At 37.3% G+C, this 20,960-nt stretch overlaps 2 protein-coding genes across 7 annotated transcripts in view; both read left to right on the top strand.

The window, feature by feature from the left end:
* Positions 1-6,448, top strand: part of UBR3 (ubiquitin protein ligase E3 component n-recognin 3) — a 103,651-nt gene extending 97,203 nt beyond the window's left edge. For all 6 annotated transcript variants that reach the window (XM_068686729.1, XM_068686730.1, XM_068686733.1 and 3 more), the window contains 4 exons: positions 175-351; positions 1,471-1,680; positions 3,194-3,333; positions 3,920-6,448. In XM_068686729.1, the coding sequence (XP_068542830.1) occupies positions 175-351; positions 1,471-1,680; positions 3,194-3,333; positions 3,920-4,037 (645 nt within the window). In that variant the 3' untranslated portion in view covers positions 4,038-6,448. The remainder of the gene's footprint in view (positions 1-174; positions 352-1,470; positions 1,681-3,193; positions 3,334-3,919) is intronic.
* Positions 6,449-13,786: 7,338 nt separating this feature from the next.
* Positions 13,787-20,960, top strand: part of MYO3B (myosin IIIB) — a 196,826-nt gene continuing 189,652 nt past the window's right edge. Inside the window, exons 1-4 of the mRNA XM_068685651.1 lie at positions 13,787-14,069; positions 15,979-16,109; positions 19,194-19,259; positions 19,468-19,507. Coding sequence (XP_068541752.1) covers positions 19,253-19,259; positions 19,468-19,507 — 47 coding nt within the window. The 5' untranslated portion in view covers positions 13,787-14,069; positions 15,979-16,109; positions 19,194-19,252. The remainder of the gene's footprint in view (positions 14,070-15,978; positions 16,110-19,193; positions 19,260-19,467; positions 19,508-20,960) is intronic.

A 20,960-nucleotide genomic window follows, 5' to 3' on the forward strand; every position in this document is an offset into this window, starting at 1 on the left:
GAAGACATGGACTCTTTTCTGTGTGTGTGAAGATGTTCTAACACAATGATGCTAATATCTTTACTGTTGTTATTGGAATAGACACATTTTTTATGTGAACTACATGTAGTTTAATAAACTACAGAAATTCAAAGCATAGGTATTAATTTGAAACTTCTGGTTTTGTATCAAAAGGAAGATGAAGAATTCACAGTTCTTGCAAGCTGCCTAGGTCTATTACCATCTTTTCAGTCATCTGATCAATTCACCAGTGCCTCTTGTCTCAATTGGCCAGTGCCAGCATTTGACATGATATCACAGTGGTGCTCAGAGTTGGCTTCATTTGCAGAACGACATCCAGATCAAGTAAAGGTATGTAGCAAAATTACTTTCAAAACAGTGCTAATGTAGGAATGGTTATTTATTGCTTGTTTCACTGCGTATGTCTTTTCCTTTTGGATAAGGATCTCAGAAGCTGACTCGTAAATGAGAGAGGAATTGTAATCAGAAATGTTAGTGGATATGGACATAAAAAGAAGATGCATGTCAACATGTTAAGTCCACCTCTCCTAAGTTAATGGTGTAAAAGAGCAGGCCAGATGCTTTCCTGGCTCTGCAGAGTGTGTCTGTCTCTTAATATTTTGCAGGTGTAAATTATGATGTTGCAAATGAATATTTGAATACTAAGATTAACCTCGAAATACAGTTGCTGCCAATTGATAGGCGTTTGAGAGAGATTGCAGTGAAACTGTTCTTTTCATGATTGAAAAGGGACAGGTGCTATTCTTGTGAAGAAAGATCCCATCTGACCCTTATGCCCATCAATTATAAAGCCAGTAAGATAAAGTAGGTTGAAGCAAAACACAGAAGTGTCTTTAAAAATAGATAAATAAATTGGACAGCATTTTCAAGAGCAGAAGAGAACAGTTAGGCCTGAAACCAGTATTTACGTAACACCTGGTTTTCCAAAAAGTTTGGAGTGCTGATCAGTTCTTAATGACCTCAAAATGCACTGCAGTTTTGAAAATCAGGCACATGCTTTCAAATACCAGTTACATAGCCTAACTCCAAAACAAAGGAAGGAAGAGTTTGTCTAAATTTTATCTAAGAGACAGCTTTCATAATCATTGCCAGGGTTTGACAGTGAAGTTTCTGAGATAAATTTTTGATGCAGATAGTGACCTGCAGTCTTCCCCATAGGCCAATCTTAATCCTCTTTGCTTTAGTTATGAAGGTTTTTTTTCACTTAAAGTGTCATGTTTAGAAAACATACATGGGAAAAGGTTAGCTCTCCTTTTTTAACTGTTAGAAAAGTGACCTCAAGGAGGGTGTTCACCAAGAGTAGTCTACTGTTGTAAGACACTTCTGAATTTCTCAAACAGAGAAGAATTGAGAGAATTTTAAATGGCATGCTTCCTTTCTTTGGTATTCTTTTCTTAGTTCTAAATAAATCAATGTGTAGAACTCAGATTGTTCTTATCTTCCTTCTAGGCTTTGCTTATCCAGGAGCCTAAGTGGGACTTGCCACGCCTCCTTCAGTTGCCTGAGAATTACAATACCATTTTTCAGTATTATCACAGAAAGACTTGTACTGTTTGTACCAAGGTTCCTAAAGATCCTGCTGTTTGTCTAGTTTGTGGTACTTTCGTATGCTTGAAAGGACTATGCTGCAAACAACAGAGTTACTGTGAATGTGTACTGGTAAGAGAGAAAGAATTCCAGTTCTGTAATAGATTCTTACACTGATAGATGATTTTTAACTCCATCACTTAGTCTGGATGTTTTTCTTATAAAAACATGTTTGTATAATGTTTATTGCTCATTTCTGGTAAGATGGACCTAGACTTGATTCTGAAGAGCAACTTTATTAACCTTTTTAAACCCCAAGCCCTATTCGCCTCTTTGAAAAACTCTTAGAAAGCCACCATGGGCAATGTTGACACATGGTTTTCATTCACAACCTATTGAAATTTGTGTGCATCCAGAATGCTTATATATCATTTTAATTTTCCTCTGTTTTGTTGCCTTGATTTCTGTGTACATAAGAATATCAATGTATGTTTGTATTTGTTCTTTCATGGAACGTTTTTTGGTACCTGACTGTCTACTAGTGATCTGCAGACTATAGCTAAACAAGCATCATTTTAAGGCCTTCAACTTCAATTCAGCAGCAAATTTTTCTAGTCAGCTTATATTTAAGTTCCTTCAGGAACCTGAGTTGGACAGCACGTAGTATCACTTTCCTGTCCATGATTAAGGTTTACTTTGAGAGCTGTTCTGCTTCCCATCATAGAATAGTTATTAGAACACTGGAACTACATGGGCTTCACAAAACTGAGGGGAATTTCTTGGGGAGCTATTTACAAATGGGACATAAAAGCAAACCCAAAGAAGTTCCATACGGATCTTGGACTTTTCCAAAATTCCTTGCGCTCACCTTTTTCTTTTTTCTACTGCTATTATAGTGGAAGAATGAGAGGTGAGCAAAATTTAAAGTGTAAATGTAAGTAACAGTTAAGGTTTCAGCTTCATGCAAACAAAGGTATAAGGAAGAATAATTAAAGATATATTTAAATAATTATGTAAGATTTTAGTCAGTGGGATTACAGCCTCCAGTCATCATAATACTGTATGAAAAACAGATTTTTATTGACAAAATAAATTGATTGTAAATGCCACAATCTGTATTAACTAGTAGTGAATGACATTGAAGCAAGCAGGAATGAATTTTAAAAATTAATTATTAGTTTTGTAGAGCTGTAGACTACATCTGTGAGTGTAGATAGAGAAAGCAAATTCATCTGCAGACACCATTGTAAAAGATGAAATGGGAATTTTTTTTCTGAATACTTATTCTTGTCATCTGTGCAAAATACTTGCTCATGCTGTACAACAAATACGACACTGTTGAGAATATTTTTTTCTCATTTTTCTTAGGTAACTCTTAATAGGATAAAGAGCATCTTCCATTTTTTAAAGCAGACAACCATTTTTGTATGTTGAAGTTGTTATGGCAGCATAAGACACGGACTCCTAGTTTGCTTGGAGAATTTGGGGGCAGGCTATACTTTGTCAGGCTGTTCCTTAGTAAATAATGTGTGTTATGTTATTTCAAGGAAAACTAGTTACTATTTGGAAAATCTTTTTGTCATAAAACCGACAGTCACTAACTGAATCTTTGTACTCTTCCTTTTCTACATCCATAATATTATAGCATTCTCAAAACTGTGGAGCTGGGACAGGAATATTTCTTTTGATTAATGCATCTGTAATCATCATCATACGAGGTCATCGTTTCTGCCTTTGGGGTTCTGTTTATCTAGATGCACATGGTGAAGAAGACAGAGATCTTAGGTAATATTTTAATTACAATTGTTTTATTGTTGCTGTTCTATGTATTATCAACTTTATATAATGCAATATCTGCAGTAACAGATAAAAAATACCTACTTTCCTTGAGGGAAAAACTCCCATTTTCCACAAGTTAGACTGATCTTAGTTTTGGAGGCCCAAATCATGTAATAATGAACAGAGTGATTGTGTAATCGTGAACATGTACTCGTAAACAGAATTACATGCATCAAGTGCCCACCCAGCAGAAGGATTCAATTCTAAATGTTCCAGCAGGAAACACGTCTCTCCCAAATATGAAAATTGTTGTTTGGCCTTCAATCAAACAAAGCAGTTGGTTTCCAATGTAGGAAAGCTATACATACCTGAAAGAACAAGAATTGTTCTCTGAATTCTGCTATCCAAGAGGGAGAAGAGAACGTACCAGCAGCTATTTTACTAAAAACGAAACCAACAGCCCCTTCACCAATAAAGATGTGTGCTTCCACTGGGGAAAAAAATATATACAAATATCCCACATTATTTGTATTAATAATGAAACTTTTCCATTTATTTGATGTATTAACCATTGTTATTGTTTTTTTAACAGGCGTGGTAAACCTCTCTACATATGCAAGGAAAGATACAAAGTGCTTGAACAACAATGGGTGTCTCATACTTTTGATCATATCAATAAAAGATGGGGGCCACATTATAATGGCTTGTAAATCATCATCTTCACACCGTATCGCTGTTACCATGAATGAATGCATCTCGACCTGACAATAGCTTTAAATGAATGGGAGTTCAGTTCTTTGGCTTGGGGTGGAGTGGGGTATGGGCATAAAAGGGAAATGGAACTTGGTCAACACGTGAAATTTTTGCATAATATGCTGCTGTTGCTATTAAATAATGATACAACAATTTGAAATTAAATCCTCAAAATGGTGTGAGCAATGATTGCACTCAGTAGTCCATTTTTCTTTTGTGTTTTTTTTTTTTTTAAGTCCAATATTGTTAAGAAGCACAAGTTTTACTTACAGTTGTTTAGAGGCTCCAGTGCTACCTGTCAAGTTTTAATTTTTCTCTGCGTGGAGTTGAGTTTTTAGCAATTTTTGCTGAAACTGTATATGTGTACTACATCTACTAAATATGTTGGATAAATTTTCTTTGCCTTTCTTGTGTTGGTTTGAGGTTTTTGCTTAATATGCATTTGTAATTAGACATGAATTGTAAAATGATTGTGAGACTGCATGATAACAATTGGTCTGAAAGTTGAATTTTAAAAAATATTTCACTTACCACAAGAGGTCTATCGAAATATTTCAGGCATTACTGAAAACTTATGCTTTCTCAGGAATTTCATAGATTTCTTTTCCTCCATAAAATACATGAAATAGCTGTAAATTAGGTAGCTTATTGTTCTTAATGTAATCCAGAACACACATTCTGTTTTCTCTTCCAGAGATGAGATTTTTTTCCGTATTAATTGAATAAACTGTTAGTGATAACACATACAGAAATTGCTGTATATAGAGAATTTGTATGGCACCCAACATGGAGATCCCAGTTATAAGTGTAATAACCACAAGCCTGCCTGCTACTACAAACTAGATACATGTTCCAGAATGATTGGTTTGGAAATGTGCAGGCTATTCTACAAATCAAACATAATTTGTATCTTTCTTGCCAATTCAGGAGGTTCTTCCATACTGTATTTGTTCAGAGTAATCACTGTTCTTTCTGCTTGGTTTCCTAAAAAAAAAAAAAAAAAAAAAAAAAAAAAAAAAAAAAAAAAAAAAAAAAAAAAAAGGAAACAAACAAAGGACAAAAAACAAGCAACAACAACAAAAAAAAAAACACCAAATGAGAGGAAGTTTATGTGAACAACCAATGCATGTGCAGCCTCACTGTAAGAATGCCAAACCAGTTCATGTTTAGAGGTTTAAAAAAAAAATAATCATGGGAACAGGCATGACTGGGCTAAACCCCATGCTGTGTAAGTAGGCAGGAAAGATCACAGCTAAAAAAATAATGGTATGTAATATATCGCCACTGATGTTTTCACAGGTGTTGGACATACATTGGCTATTTCAGTACTACCTAGCACTTTTGGTAGTTTTGACTTTCATAGCTTGTGTGTAAAATAAAATTTATATGTGTAAAATAAAAACACCGTATGATAAAACCACATATACACTGAAAACAGTTCCCCAGTGGAAGTCATTATCTAGTGAAAAGTGTATAGGGGAAATAAAATGACTGTATAGCAATCAAAGAGAATGGACAGAAGGAAAAGTGAGTAAATAGAATACGTTTTTCTGGATACCTGCAATTCAAAAACCCCCCATAATAATGGATGCTGTTTTTTATACAGACATATAAATATATATATATATTTCAAAAGTATTACAGTACTTCCTGTAAGATTAGAATTACTCTTTCGCCAACTAAGCAGTTATGTCTTTTCCAAAATATTACTTTTTTGATACTGTATCATAAGTTCTGCCTGTAATATTTTTGCATTGCTCATTATGAATATCAGGCCATTTTGTAAGTGTGGTTGAAGAACAAAAAGATTCTTTACATCTCCAGCATAACATTATTACAGGGCTCATGAACTTGAGTAATCTGTAGTTTGAAGCTCCAATGTTATATTTACAAGAGATAACGTATCCAGAATTTGATTACTGTGTTCTATTTGAAATGGAACGTTCTCTGGTTGTGCATATGGATGTGAAGTAAAGCTATTAGCCTTAACTTTAACATTTGGGTATTTCATAGTGTTTATTTTAGTACTGGTGAATTAGTCACCAGTCAATTTAAAAACACAAAAAAATTACTTTGTTGAAAATTGTACTTGAATATCCTTGCATGCTGCTAAACAAGAATTTTAATTTCCCCCATTACTTTTTTTATCCTACTTTATTAAGCTAACCTTGAAAAATAACAGGTCCAAACTAGAGTGGCGTGTGTGTATTACTCAAATGTTCTGGTGTGATATCCTGTATGAATGATCATTTAAGTACAGTACATTACTGTAGAATCTAAGTCCATCTTTAAAATGCATCAGAGGACTACAAAACTAGGGATACAGTAATCGACATTGTAAGATATGTTAATAAAAGTCTACTGTCAATCTGTGTGTTGGTGAATTTTTTTCTATCCACCCATCATCCAAAATACAATCATTACTGAATTCCACACAATAGCCAGGCAGTTTTTCAAATGTCAAAAGTTTAACCGTGCAAAGTACTTCCCATAAAGAAAATTGGTATTTTTCTCTTTATTACTTCACACAGTTGCGTATGTTTGATTAACAATTTGGATTAATTTATATTGCTCATAACTACACCACTTACAGTTGTACTTACTTTTATGCCTGCTATTACAGTGTTGCTGCTGCAAAGTGCTAACATTAAAATGCTGAGAAACTGTCCTGGGAAAACGAATCTTCTGTCAAATCTGCTTCTGGAATAACTATTACTGCAAAATTTTGAATGGATATATTTGTTTATTAAACCTTTTCTTTTGACCTTTCAGATGCTTGGTGAAGCAGTCTTGTTCCTACCTTTGCATAAATAGCATTGGTTTTTAGTGGTGGCCTGAAATTTTCAGTGAATATTTTCATCACCTCTGTAATAGGAATCTTGAATAACTCACAGTATTGCACAAACAAATGATGTTTTTCCTTCAAAAAGTGATTGTTTTGCTCCAGTATCCAAAGATTGCTGTTTTTTTCTTTTGGAATTTTTACTTTTGGAATCCTGTGAGCTCAGTCTGTGCTGTGTGTATACAGCTGCCAGAGGAGACAGTAAATTACTGTGCAGATCTGTATATGATCTGGACGTAATTTTCATCTAAACCAGATTTTACAGTCCTGCTTTGCAGTCTCTATTTTCAAAGGTGAGGCTAATGATGAATGGAGGCTGTCTGAACATTAACCTCAATAAGAATGAAGTGATGCTGTGTGCAGAGTAGGAAAACCACAGGAATGGGCTGACCCTATGTATGGAGGTTCACAGCTCTCTATTAAATCAACTCCCAGGGATGATGCAGTGCATGCAATACAAGGAAGCTGGCTGCGTGACAGTTCTCTGTTACATGGATTATTCACTGCAGTAAGTGAGATCCGTACTGTTGGTTTGAAAACCCATTCCACATGAATGCCTTCTGGCAGGGTATAGTGCTCTGAGCACCCACTCATGTTTTCCTGGATGGGCGGTTGTTTGCCTGAGCAAGTGCTGTTATGCTGACGAGAGCTCTAACTTCTGCAAGTCCAGCCTTGGGACTTGCTGCTTCTGCCAGTATACCATCCAGTCACTGCAGCTGTAATCTTGCTAGGATGTACTAGCTATTAGTTTCTGCAGATGAATGTGGTTAAACAGGAAAAGTGTATTCTCAGTGAAGTCAAAGACTTCATGAATTCTTAGTTGCATAAACAGGCACAATGTTTGAATAACTAAAGATTCCTTTTAATTAAGGTTTTAGATTCTCCTTAATACTCTATCATTTGTACTTTCTCATCATTAAAAATATTCAGGAGATTTAATGCGGCATGCTTCAAATGCTGTGTTTCTTTGAAATATTATTCAAAAAACACAATTGAATCTTGTTAAATAAATGACAGTTTTTAAAGCTAATCTTACTATCCAAACCCACAATTTTTGCAATGTATGCTTATGCACGGTACAGGAAAATGTGATGTGGAAAAAAATGTTTGAAAACCATTTTAAATTTAGCTTTGAGTCCCACTTAGAATGTTTCAAAATGAGCCTCTATAAAAATACCATAATTTGAAAAGCCATTTCCTGTAATTCTGTTACTTGATGTAGAACAGGCCGGTCTCTTAATTTGTGAAAACAGGAGCTGGTTCCATGGAAACCCCTCACATCATAGAGTAGTTTACTACCCAATAAGCAATTTATTATTCCTTTTGCCTTTATCCCTAGTATGTACCACGTGGGTGGTAGACATTTCCACTTCCATTGAGTAGGGAAACAAATGTTTTAAGGACTGGAGCTAAAGTATTTTTTTTTTCCCCTTCATTACTTAGCATCACAGAGCAGGAATTTTCTAGGAGAAAAATTTCACCATAGAGTTGAGTTCCCTTAGTCGATTACTTATGCTGCTTATAACGTATGTATATTTTAGCTATCTGAATTGCTTACAGCTCTTCTTGTCTAATACATTTCTCATCGCATGATTTCTTTCAACCTTTGCTAGACTACTCACAAATAAAGTAGATAATGAACCTTTGTCTATTTTTCAGGTGTCAATGAATATGTTTTGCACCTCACCTCCCATCAACAAAGGATTATAAATACACATGTAGGACTTGAGTGAGCAATGGTCCTTTCATGCTTTGTTCTATTTCCATGTTTTTTTTTGTTTTCATGGTTTATTGCCTCCAATCTCAAATGTTGCCCCTTCCCACAGAGATATTTTGGCAGTAATCAATATCACCAGGAAGTTAAAATTGGTTTGTTTCCCACAGCCAAACATGATGCTAGACATACTGATATCTCTTCAACACCTCTACATTTTTTCTGCCAGAATCTATTACCAGAAACAAACATTCTGAGTCAAAGATGCTCATTATGTTTCATGAGTCTGATACTGTATTTGTACAAGTGATACTTTACAGCACGATAGATGTCATTCAAATAACCTTCAGCCACTTAGCTACTCAGAAATAGCTTATACTTTCATTTTATCTTTTTTATCCCTTATCAGATTAGTTTTTTTAGTCAAATGCCTGATAATAGCAACACTTCATAATAAAAATAAACCATTCACCTTATACAAAGAAAAGAGTATTAAAAAAAAAAAGTAAATGGGCCCTATTAGTCTCAGTCAGTGAAATATCTATCACTGTTTAAATAGTGGGCAGAATTAGTGAATATTACTCGTATGATACAATTTTACAAGTCTCATCAGTCTGAAGAAGTAAGAAATCTGAAACAAGCTCAAGCTCAATTATTTCAGTAATGCTTCTCTGTATGAGTGTATTTCCAAGGATGCTGCACATCTGTTGTATCTGGTCCTCAAAAAAGCACGTCAAAAGACATATTACATTGGTGAATACAACAATGTGGTTCCCCTGGCAACAATAAATACGAAAAAGCTAAGCCCATTCAAATGATTTACCTTTGTAAGCATGTGGCAGCATCGATGGATGTTGAACGCTAAGGGAACTCATTAGAAAGACATGGTGCTCTAAGAAGAAATTAGGCCAATAAAGAACTAGATTTCTCTTTCCCAGCATTGCTATTGATTTGAGTCATATGCTGCATAATTATTTGGAATTTGCATAGATTATTTTAAACATGAAATACTGTCTGATTTTATTTTTTCCTTATGCAGCTTTTTTTCTGTACTACAGAAAAAAAAAAAAAAAGTCTGGGCTTTGGCTCAGTGGGCTGAGAACTGGCAGCTTTGTTTTCTTTCAGGGGCCCCAACTTCTGCAGCCTGGACCCTGGGACTGGAGATAGGCTCTTGGACTCTCCCAGGGAGCTATTAGAAACGATAGGACACCACAGTCTCTGCATAGTTTATTTTTTTGTCCTTTTTGCTCTCAGAAATATAGGAATCCTACTCTTAGGCAGAGGCACAGATAAGGAAAAGAAAGTAGCAAGCATGATGGGGGAATGTTTCCACGTGAACAACGTAGGATGTGATCTGGAAAAGGAGGCAAGAACTGATGGAGGCAGTGCTTATTCCAAGTTCTCCCCATGAGCAAAGCTGAAGGCTGATGGTAAGATAGGCATGTGCAGAACTAGCTGAGCCACAGAGTTTGTTTCTTTTCTCCAAGACGGTGGCAATCCTTGAACAAGGATGCATTTGTATTTATTTAAAAGCTGAGAAAGGAAAACTGAAGCGGCACCCACATGACCTGGTAGGACAAGACAATATCACGCAATATGCATTGACTCAGACACTTACAATTCAGAGTGCTCTATCCAAACTTGCATAGCCAGCATTCAAACCGTCTCAAGGTTTTCATGGTAATAGTAAAGGTTTCAGCAGTGTCCTCAAAATCTTCAGCAACCGTTTCTCCTCTTCGAGCAAACCTGTTTAGTATTATTATTACTTTAACATCTCCTTGATCAGTGTTCATGATGTGTGTAGGTTAATGCAACCAAGCATTCTGTTTATAATTGCAAGTCCATCTCTGGCCAAAGAAAAATGCATACAGAGATGAACAAGTATTTAAAAAACATGAAGTTCTAACTTCTAAGGGAAATAACTGTAGTGAATAATGCTTGTGTATATCCACTTAAAGATTATATACAACGTATCAGGGCATCTCCACTTCTTAATTACTTAAAGAGTAGGTTTCATTACAATATGTTTTATGACTAAAGTATTTCCATTTATAACCTGTTGGTTACATGACTGACTACCAGTCAGTAATGTATGGCAATTTAACTGTTAGCAAATTTGTTAACAAATTCACACATGCATGGAAAAAAAATACTGAAAAATGTGCAGCAACTGAACACATCCATAGAATATACTTTGGAAAAGCTCATCAGTTAAATACAGCATTACTTCTTACTGTGAAAAAATGTTCCATATCCATTCAATTCTGTAATGTTTTATAACATTTCATTTAATAATAGATCTTTGCTTTTTAGCATCTAACCATGGCCACACAAAATAAGAAATTACAATAAATTATTTCATTTTTAAATACAGTCTAAAGAAGGGCTAGGAATAACACAATCTCCTGCTGAGCTTGCACTAGACCCATAGTATAATGGGTCAATCATCACTGCGCATGTAATCAGAACCATGACAACAATTGAGAGTTGTTCTTTTCTACTGAAGATCTGCAAGCAAAACAAAACAAAACAAAACAAAACAAAACAATGGCTGCACTTAAATAGGGCTAGTTTTAGTTCAGCTATGGGATAAACTACATTCATGGAAGCTAGTTTAGGACTGACAACTCTATTTATTACTGCAAACAATAACAATAATAATCTGCTGACAAAGGCAATAAGAAGTGCAGGTACCAGTAAAGAATGACTAAATATAAACCTATTTATCCTGTATAACATTACAAAAATGGAAGGATTATGTGTTCTGAAATTTGTTCTTGCTGAAATGGGCTTGTTAGAATTAATATAACATTTTGTTTGGTTTTGATTTGAACTTATATCGCTATTTGCCTTTTCAAATTCCTTACTAATGTATTTGTGAAATTCATGGATGACTCTACTGACAAGTTGTGAATTCCAGTTTTACTGGAATGAAGCTACTGCAATGAAAATTGCTGCACTGTGGAAAACCATTGTCTGTTGGGAAATCTACCACATGACACGAAGTCTGCAAGCACACCACTCATGTAGCTCCAGTACAGTGTAGTTACCCAGTGTGACTGTACCCTCACTGTAAACAGGTATGTTGAACAGTCTGGTAGTGTTTGGAAACATTCTAGCTGGCATGCAAGTAGCCAGTGAAAAAGGCAATAAAAAAAAAAAAAAAAATCATCACCAGAACAAAGCAAGCTGGTAAATTCTAGAGATGGAAAAGGGGAAAAAGAAAAAAAAAAAAAAAAATGAAGATATGGATGACTATGGATGAGCTTTTGTAACAGAGCTCAGAAAGGTCTAGATTTTATCAGCCAGAAGACCGATAATCAGGGAAGTTTCTGTAGTTCAAAACCAACACATAAACTGTGAGAGAAATCTAGGAATACCCAGAGCTCCTGAATTCTTGAGAATCCTAAAGAAAGATGTAAAGATTATTACATGCAGATGTTATCTTTGCTTGAATATAGCTTGATTCTTATGCAAGACAATAAAGAGCAATGTTTTAGAACTTACTGCACAGCTGAAAGGGATGTTTTTGTATAACTTCTGTAGACTTAGGGCATGTAGGATAAGGGCATTTGGATCCCCCTTAGACAAGCCTGCTGGCTGTCTGAGAGGGTCAGCTTGACTAGATGTGTGAGCTGTCTGTTACTTGTTATTATACTATTTATTTAATTCTATACTACAGGAGTTTTGCAACTGTGGACAGAGAAAATAATGGCTTGTGATGAAGGTTTTTGCGTACACCACTGCACAAGAATTCAACAAAACAACAGTAATATGAAAAGGAGCATTGCTCAGCAAAGCTTATTGAAAACTGTCACGTCACCTCAGTTTCTTTCTAATGCTGCCATGGGCTAAATTCAGAGAAAATGCTGATAATCTATGTTCCTATCTGAATCAAGGTTTGCCTTCGGTTACTTTCAGTTTTGCTAAAGGATTATTTTGTATTAGCTTATTAGGATGCAAGAAAAATGCGTGTGGATAGGATTACAAAGCTCAGAACCTTCTAATCAAGAGAAAGGATTTTAAAAAAAAGTATTGTCAGAATGATGGCATTTCGCTGTTAGAAACTATTGGTCTGTTAAATCAAAATTGGTGCAGCAATGGAGAAAGGGAGTGCAGGAAGAACCTCTTTTTTTTTTTTTTAAATTAAAAATATGACTTACAGACTCTTTGTTAGTCCAAAGAAATAGAGATGAGAGCCGATACAGCGCTTTCACATTTACAGTTATATTGGATGCTGGAGTGAGCCAGACCTGACTGAAGTTGATGAATACAGTAGTTGCTCTTTATTCGTAACAGAATAATTAGAATGATAGGAATTGTCACCCAAAACACAGACCCTGGAAACGCAGAGCTGAACTGCATGTTTTTGACTATGAAAATAGGTCTGCTCAGTTTATGGATCTCTAAGCATGTGAGACAGATTAAAAAAAAAACACCCTGTGGAAGAAGCAGAGGGTGGTTGCAATTAGCTGGCAAAATGCTTATGCTGAGATTGGTAGGGGAAGGTGAGCAAGGAGCCCTGAGGGCATGCTGGCTTGAAAAAAAGTACTGGCACACTGAGAGCAATTGAACAACCTACTGTTTGTTTGTTTTTTTCAAACAAGGAAAAGTGTATCAGCGTACCTATCCGAATTTCTGCAGATCAGGCAACCAGAAATAATCTGAAAAAATGATCATGGCTAAGCCCCAGTACAGCTATGCACAATGGGCTCAAAGATAAGAGGAAAGCTTTATAAGGCATTTCTTTCACCAGAACAACTTCCCAAAGTGCAGAGGGACCTGTGCTCTGTTTTGTTTTGGGCAGTGCAGCAGACACAGAGACTACCACGGTGTTTAGTAAGTGTCACTGAAAGAAATGCAAAACTATACATTTATACGCATTTCTTGCTCTAACTACTTCTTTAACACCTCACTAAACATCGCTTTTTTTTTACGGTGTTTCATCGATCTTTCCTGAGAGCCCCCGGGCCCTTCCCGCGCTCCGCAGCCGTTACCGCTCTGAGGTAATTTCCCGCCCAAGGCTGCGGCCAGAGGCGGGAACGCTCCTCCCGCCTCGGAGCGGGGCGGCCCCGCCAGCGCCTCGCAGCACCGCGACTCCCCTCACCTGTGTGAGGCGAGGCGGGGCGGAGGGACGCGAAGCTCCGCTTCTGCCAGCTCCTCAGCCCCGCGGGGCCACCCCGCCGCGGATGGGGCGGTGGGAGCGGGAATCGCGCCTCAGCGGAGCCGGGCTTCGAAATGGCGGCCGCCGTGTGCCCCGCAGTGCGCTGGCGCTGCGAGGCGGGCTGGGGCTGTGGGCTCTGAGGTAACCCTGAGGGGGCTGCGCCGCCACAGCTCGGCCCTGCTGCCGGCATCTCGTTTTTACCTCGGTGCCCTCCCCTCAGAAGGCCGCGGCGCTTGTGTCCGCCAAGCAAATCTGCGGCGGTTGTGCAGGTAGCTTGCCCCTGCAGGTCGCTGCCAGCTGTGTTTTCCAAAGTGTATATGAAAGCAATACTCGAATACAAAAACCCTCCGTGGTTTCTACAATCTGAGAAGTAAGTGTGACAGGAGTCAGGCACATCAGGGCAAAGCCATGAACAACTGAAGGAACGTACATGTTCCCTAAGCACTAAGGCAGGCCCAACTTGCTCTAGAGCACTTCTGTGAGTGACCTGCTACTTAATAATGAACTGTGATATGGTTTGCAAGTAGTACAATATTTGTTTCGTTCCTTTAAACTGATACATGTGTATTTTTCTTCCTCCCTGGTACATAGACAGGTAATTATTTAAGAAAAGGTAACATCTTCAGGCAATACTACACGCAAATTGAGAACCTATAAAATGTCTTTCTAGTTACTTCTCTAAACATTCTGTTCTGTATAAATACAAAATAGTTTTTAGTTTTAATATTTAGAAGCTAATTATTCACTTCATTCTTCCCTTCAAAATCTCCATTCTAAAATTCCAATTTCATTCCATATTGAAAACCAAGGATCAGTATTTTGTTTTGAGGTACTTTGAAATAATTAAGTTAAAAGCTATTCCTGTATGAAGATGTTTAATACTGGTTAAGCGTCAGCTAGCCAGATGTAGTTACTGAGGTTTTTCTGGCAAAAACAGTGAATTGGTTATGTCTTAATTAACTGTTGAGTCTTGTGGAATGTATTCCGAAAATACGTCAAACCTCTTTTTTTTTTTTAGACCCTAGAATTAAAGTCCACCCCAGAATTGAAGTCCACTTAATTCCTGATGTATGACTTCACACTAATGGATTGTTTTTTCTGACATCATATCCTTAAATCCTCTAGTGTTTATTCAAGTCAATGTAGGCTATTGGCAGTATAGCATATTAACTAAAAATAGAAGAGTTCACCCAAGTTCTGTTCCAAAAATAAAAATGTGACTAGCACAAAGCAGACCAAGTTTTCTCCCAGGCTAATATTTTCATATGGTAGTCTGTCTAGAAGCAAGGTGACTACAGGTTACAGGTACAAGCCAGGTCAGACTCTTTTGAACTTAGTCAGTTTAAGTGCAAATGGATCATTGCAGAAACAGGGAAAATATGAACTTTTTCACACTCTTGTTTTGATGCTTGCTGCACATGGTGCTCTGTGCTTAAGCACCTATAGGAATATTATGTGCAGTAATACACTGTTGTGCATTGGAGAGTGAGGACAGCTGTATGATTCCTTCCTCAGACCCGTGTGCTGTCCTGTTGATGTATGTGCACAGTAAATGATTTTTCCAGTATCGTCCAAAGAAGAAACATACCTGTATTCTTGGCTTTATAACTACAGGGATGAGAGATTTAGTGGAAGCACAGTAGCTGTTCAGTTGCTTTAAGAGCTGCCAGGACCAATTTTGCAGTGTTTTTGCCAAATGCATTCAGAATAAAAAGTTCAGTGGACAAAGACAATGATTCTTGCTGTGCTAATGGCTGGAGCAGCTCGCTAACAAAGGACTCCTGAGTGCAAGCTTGTCCTGAGAAAGAGAAACATTCTGTATTGCAGAAAAACAGAGCCTTTACCAGCCTTCTGTCACAGAGGAAGTGAAGGAGAAGAGAATAACGAACAAAGTGTTTGTAGACTGTGCAGTGAGTGCTATGAGGGTCATCAAAGAATGTTTATCTTCAGGAAAGTGTTTTGAAATGCTGAAAATTCTGGTATTGGTTTGCTTTTTTCTGCTTAAGAAAAATCGTCCAGTGTTTTTTTTTTTTTTTTCTAGCCATAGTTTTAAACTGTCATTTGAACAGCACTTAGCATGATACTGTGTGTTTGTAGCTGTAGCTTCTCTTCTGTGTGTTTGTAGCTGTAGCTTCTTTTCTGTTAGTTCTTACAAACTTACTTTTTCTTCATTTCTAGAGGTAAATTCCTGTGATCTAATCCAAGCAGATACAAGAGAGAGGAAGTGTGATGAGGGGAGAGCCTAAGGATTAGCAAGATAAAAGAAGGGAGAAAAAAACCTCATACAGACCCCCAAGCAAACTGGACAGGTGAGTAGTTTTTAGTAGTAGGGCATGTATGATAAAAACATCTTGGAATAAGGGAAGAGTTAAAGCTGCACATGATTTTTGCGTCTTTAATTTCTCCTCCTGTTCTTATAGACACTACTTCATTGGTCAGATTACGAGGAGAAAGTGTAAAGCTGTGGAAAATGTCTTGTTGTTTGCCGGTTTAGCATGATGGCTTTATGGTTGATGACAATTAAAGTAACTGAAATCAATTTTCTTTTCCTCCGTCCTGTGCTGATGGTAAAATATTGACTGTGGAGGGAGGTGAGTGGTACATTGGTGAATGTGCTCAGCATACCAGAGGTAATGGCATAATTACAAGTATCAGTTCAGGCAGCTGTTTGTCTAACATTCTGCAAGGACAGTGTATTTTTTGGCTGAGCGTGGACCTTTCTCACTGTACACACAGTTTCTGTGGTTCACAAGAAAATTCCATCTCTGCCTGTCTTCTGCTCACACCTCTACTACTGCAGGAACTATTATGGATCATTTACCCCTCCAATTCACACAGTAATGCTTACATTAGGTCCATCAATTTTTGTGGTAAGCAACCTGGAACACTTAAAAGGGATTTAATTTCCAGGGGCTCGGAGTTCTTAGTTGAAAGCTTCAACAATATATTAAGCTGTTAATTTTGCTGAAAAAATCTGTTTGTTTTTAATCTGCAGTGAATTATTATGCCCACATTGTGTGTAATAACTGAAAACTATGTATTCTGTAAAACAGATAGCACCTGTATGAATAAATACACACTTCCAGTCTTTTATTTAGCAGGGTTTTACTCATAGGAAGCAGAACTGGTTATTCAGCTTATGTGTGTCTGAATGTGAGAGGCAGCCATTTGACTGACATTCAAACCTGGGATTCAATTTGTCTCTTGGGTGTTCATACATGTGTGCTGATGCCGCTTTCCAGTCTTGCTATTTTTTTTTTTTTTCCATAGGCGGCACTTCTAGGTCTGAATTTTTCTAGTTATACCTAGTTATATATACCTGTTATACTTGTTATTAAAAAAAAAAATTCCTCATCATATCCCAATTTCAGTTTCTCCTTCATATCTTATACATGTACTTTTCTCCTGCTGATTACACTCCTGCTTTGTTTATCATATAGTTCAATCTTACAGATCCTTACATGTTGCAGGAAGCACGGCCGAAAGCACGACAGACACACAGTAGAGTCAGATCATGCTCCATTTTATTGCCCGAATAGCCTAACTTTTATAGAGAACTTAACAGGGGTGGACAGTGTTTCACACAAGATTATTGGTCAAAAGCACTCAGACAAACAACTGCAAGAAAACAACCCCACCTGCAAGAAAACAACCCCCTTGTGATTAGCAGTCACATAGACCTTGCCCTTGAAGCCAGCTACTGGTAACAATATTTTTCTGAATTCCTCAATTGGGCGATGTGGGAACACTGTCATGGGAACTTCTCATAGTTGCCCTGGTAGCTTGGTTTGCTCAGCTACAGCAAGCCATGGGATTTTTGCTGTTTCAAGAAATCCCTCAACACTTACAGTTTGTTCCCATTATATCAAGTGTCTCTTACTGTGTCTGTGAAGCTCTACATATTTCCATCATTCCTATTTTACTTTCTTTGTCTCAGTTTCATGTTTCTCCCCTTCAGTACTTTGTCTTATTACCCACAATTGCTTTTTTCCTTTTTCTCTGAAGTCTGCGAGTTTTCTCTGAAGTCTGCGAGACGGTTAGTGTTAGGTCAGAGGTTGGACTCGATGACCTTGAGGTCTCTTCCAACCTAGAAATTCTGTGATTCTGTGAGTTGTACAGACTTCCTAAAGTCACTGCAATATGTTACTTACTGTTTCCTCTCAAATACAAACTTTTAATGTCCTATCTACCAAATGTGTAAGAAATGCACTTTGCCTTATTCTTGATTCTATTTTTGTTCTTGTGCTTTGGGTACCCAGAGTAGACTTTTTGGAAATGATACTTGACCAGGTGATAAAACAAGCTTGTGCAGAAGAGAACCCAGAGCACGGTAAAAGATAGAGCAGTGATTTTCAATAGGGGGAAGATACTTAAATAGAGAAAGCAAGTTGAGGCTCTCAGTCCCAGTTGCACAGAGGCACTGAGTTGCTTCCCTCATATAGACAGAGTTTCAGGTATGGCCATTTCCTCAGAGTTGCCCATCTCCTGGCTCCACATACTGGTCCTGTGTTCTCATTGCTGTGAGTTTCAGTCTGAATGTCCAACTTCCATGTTAATGTTCACAAGTCCTGTGTCTCCCGCCCCTAGAATTAGGAACCTGAGTTTCTGAATAGATAAGGTCACTTCCTGAAAGCTGTGCTGATCATTAGAGTGTGCTGCACGGCACTGCAAGTATTAATAAGAATTCTGCAGAACATAATACAGAAGAACTAGAAAATTCTCTTGAGAGAAGAAATTGATGTCAATTTTTTCTTTCATCCTGGCAAGGCTTCTTATGTTGGTTGCTACTTTCTAATTGCTATCAGCAGTATCAAAAGACACAAAGTTATGTTAGAGAACTTTCAGCCTTTGCCCAGAAATCATTGATTTCATTCCAGCTGTGCCATATTCAAAGTTAATTGGATGACCCAATTTTAAACCAGAAATACTGTATGAACTTAGAGACTGTATCGGTGCAATTATCAGCTGCTTGAAGAGCACATCTATGGTCTTAGGTACAAAAAAGCTGGAGGCCAAAACACAGTGTTGGAAGCACATTAGCTGCTAATGACTGAAGAGAGGCGACTAGGGGAATGGGAACGTATACAACAGCCATATAATAAAAGTCAGCCATTTCCATTATAGTCAAATTCCACTTTGTAAGAGATTACTATGAAAATGATTTAGAGAACTGTGTTCGTCGTTAGCCCTGCACTGCAGTAAAGCATCGTGCTGCTTCTTTCCATGTGCCGTCGTATATTTGAAATAGATCAACTGAATGAGCATTCAGGAAACTCTCTTAAGTTCCCTTTACAAAGTAAATCAGGCTATAAGTTTTGGATTTCTGTTTCATTCATCATGTGCTTGAGAACTCCTCATGTTCTTGTTAATAATTCAGCCTTCAACCGTTCTAGGTTTATTGCTCAGAGGGACAGCACCTTTTGCCGAGTCCAGCATATGGCCACCAGGAGCTATGTCAGGTAAGGATGCAAACTTTAATTTTTCACCTTATTCTCTTTTATTGTTAATAGCTTTGTAACAGAACCGTACTGCATGCAATCAGGCTCCTGTGTATCAACAGCTGTTTGCTTGGGTAGCCTGTTACTTTGAAATAGCTGGAGAAATGCCAAAGATCTCAAGTGTCTTGAAAGCTGTCAAGCTTTTACTTTTTCTTGTTTGTTGTTACAGCATCTGAGAACTCAGCAAGTCCTGAAGCAAACTGGATTAGGTAAGAAAGAATTTTTGTACTTAATCTCCTATGGCATCTTTGTGAAAAACAAATGTATTGTGTTGTTCTGTCTCCCTTCCCACAAAATAGATAAGTCCTTGTCTTATTCTGCTAACGTGTCATAATTATATTCCAGATGGGCAGCTAGTATCTATGAAGTTTTGCTCTGCTTACAGCTGTATTTCTTAACCTTTATTTATTGATTGATTGATTTCTCAAGCAATGAAATTAAAACTGTCAAGCTAGGCAAAATATCTGACTCCCAGGTTCATTGTAACACCAAGTCCATAGTGAGAGGATTAATACATTGCTCACTGAAAACATGTATTCAAAATAACATTGGTTACTGACTCTGCTTTGCATCTCAGTGCGGCCTTCATGCACTTAAGGCAGCACAACTGTATTTGACCTGGGTTGCATTAGAAGTGTTAATCCCATTCTGTAACATTCCTGAAGGGTAGAACTGCCCTTGTGATTGTGGTCTTCTTGTTCAGCTACTTCTCTTTCTACTCCTGTTCAGAAACTACTTGCTAAGCAAAGATTTTTGAACTGTATGGTACATGGCATGATGAAATACAGATCTCTGTGGCTGGAAAAAATCTTAGTTGTATTTCTGAGGGAAGTCTTCAGCCTCATCTTGGAGAGAAACTACAGTGTTTAATTTCTGCAGGCTTTACCTGTTAATTTTCTTCAAAGGAATGATTGTTATAAATCATACCTTAAAAGCTGCTAGTCTTGAGTTAGGAGTTTGTAGTGTTGATGTTTTTGATGATGGGTAGTGCCTACAGTATTGGAAGCAGAATAAGCTTTTGCAACCTTAATGCTATAAGGAAGAATGGACTGTGAAGAATGCAGCCTGTACTGCTTTCATTATACCTCCTGCCTGGAGAATCGACTCATGGCATGTTTTTTCCTGTTTTAGTTCTTTGCTTAAAAAAAAAAAAAAAAAAAAAAAGGTAGCTTACTCCCCAGATTCATGGCTACATCTACATCAGTGTCAACCTATTGTGAAAAGAAACTCACAGGTTGAATAATATTTATTTTTAAAGAAAAATCAGTTTACTGAGAATATTAATGCTGAAGGCAACACAGGTTCCAACTAAGGATTTGCATATATAAGTGTTAAGTTAAAGATCTTGCATGCCTATATGCATGTTGGTAGTGACAAGAGTAGCTCTTTCTAAGACATTGTGGTAATGGAGCTAATAACAAAACAGTTGGTGCTGTCGCACTAAGGTGATCCTCACTCTTGCAAGACAAAATATACTTAGATTAGCACAAAACATTAGCAAAATATAGTTAGATTTTTGCAGGGGTAGGCACTTATCCATGTATATAAAAGATCTGATTCCTGTTAGCCAGCAGATGCCTCTGTCTTTGACAGAGCTGTCTTTGCAAGATTTGTAAATCAGTAAATCAGTAGAATGCACATTGATCTGCACTATATGTCATG

This window comes from Anas acuta, chromosome 6 (assembly GCF_963932015.1).
Source record: "Anas acuta chromosome 6, bAnaAcu1.1, whole genome shotgun sequence".
Lineage (NCBI taxonomy): Eukaryota > Metazoa > Chordata > Aves > Anseriformes > Anatidae > Anas > Anas acuta.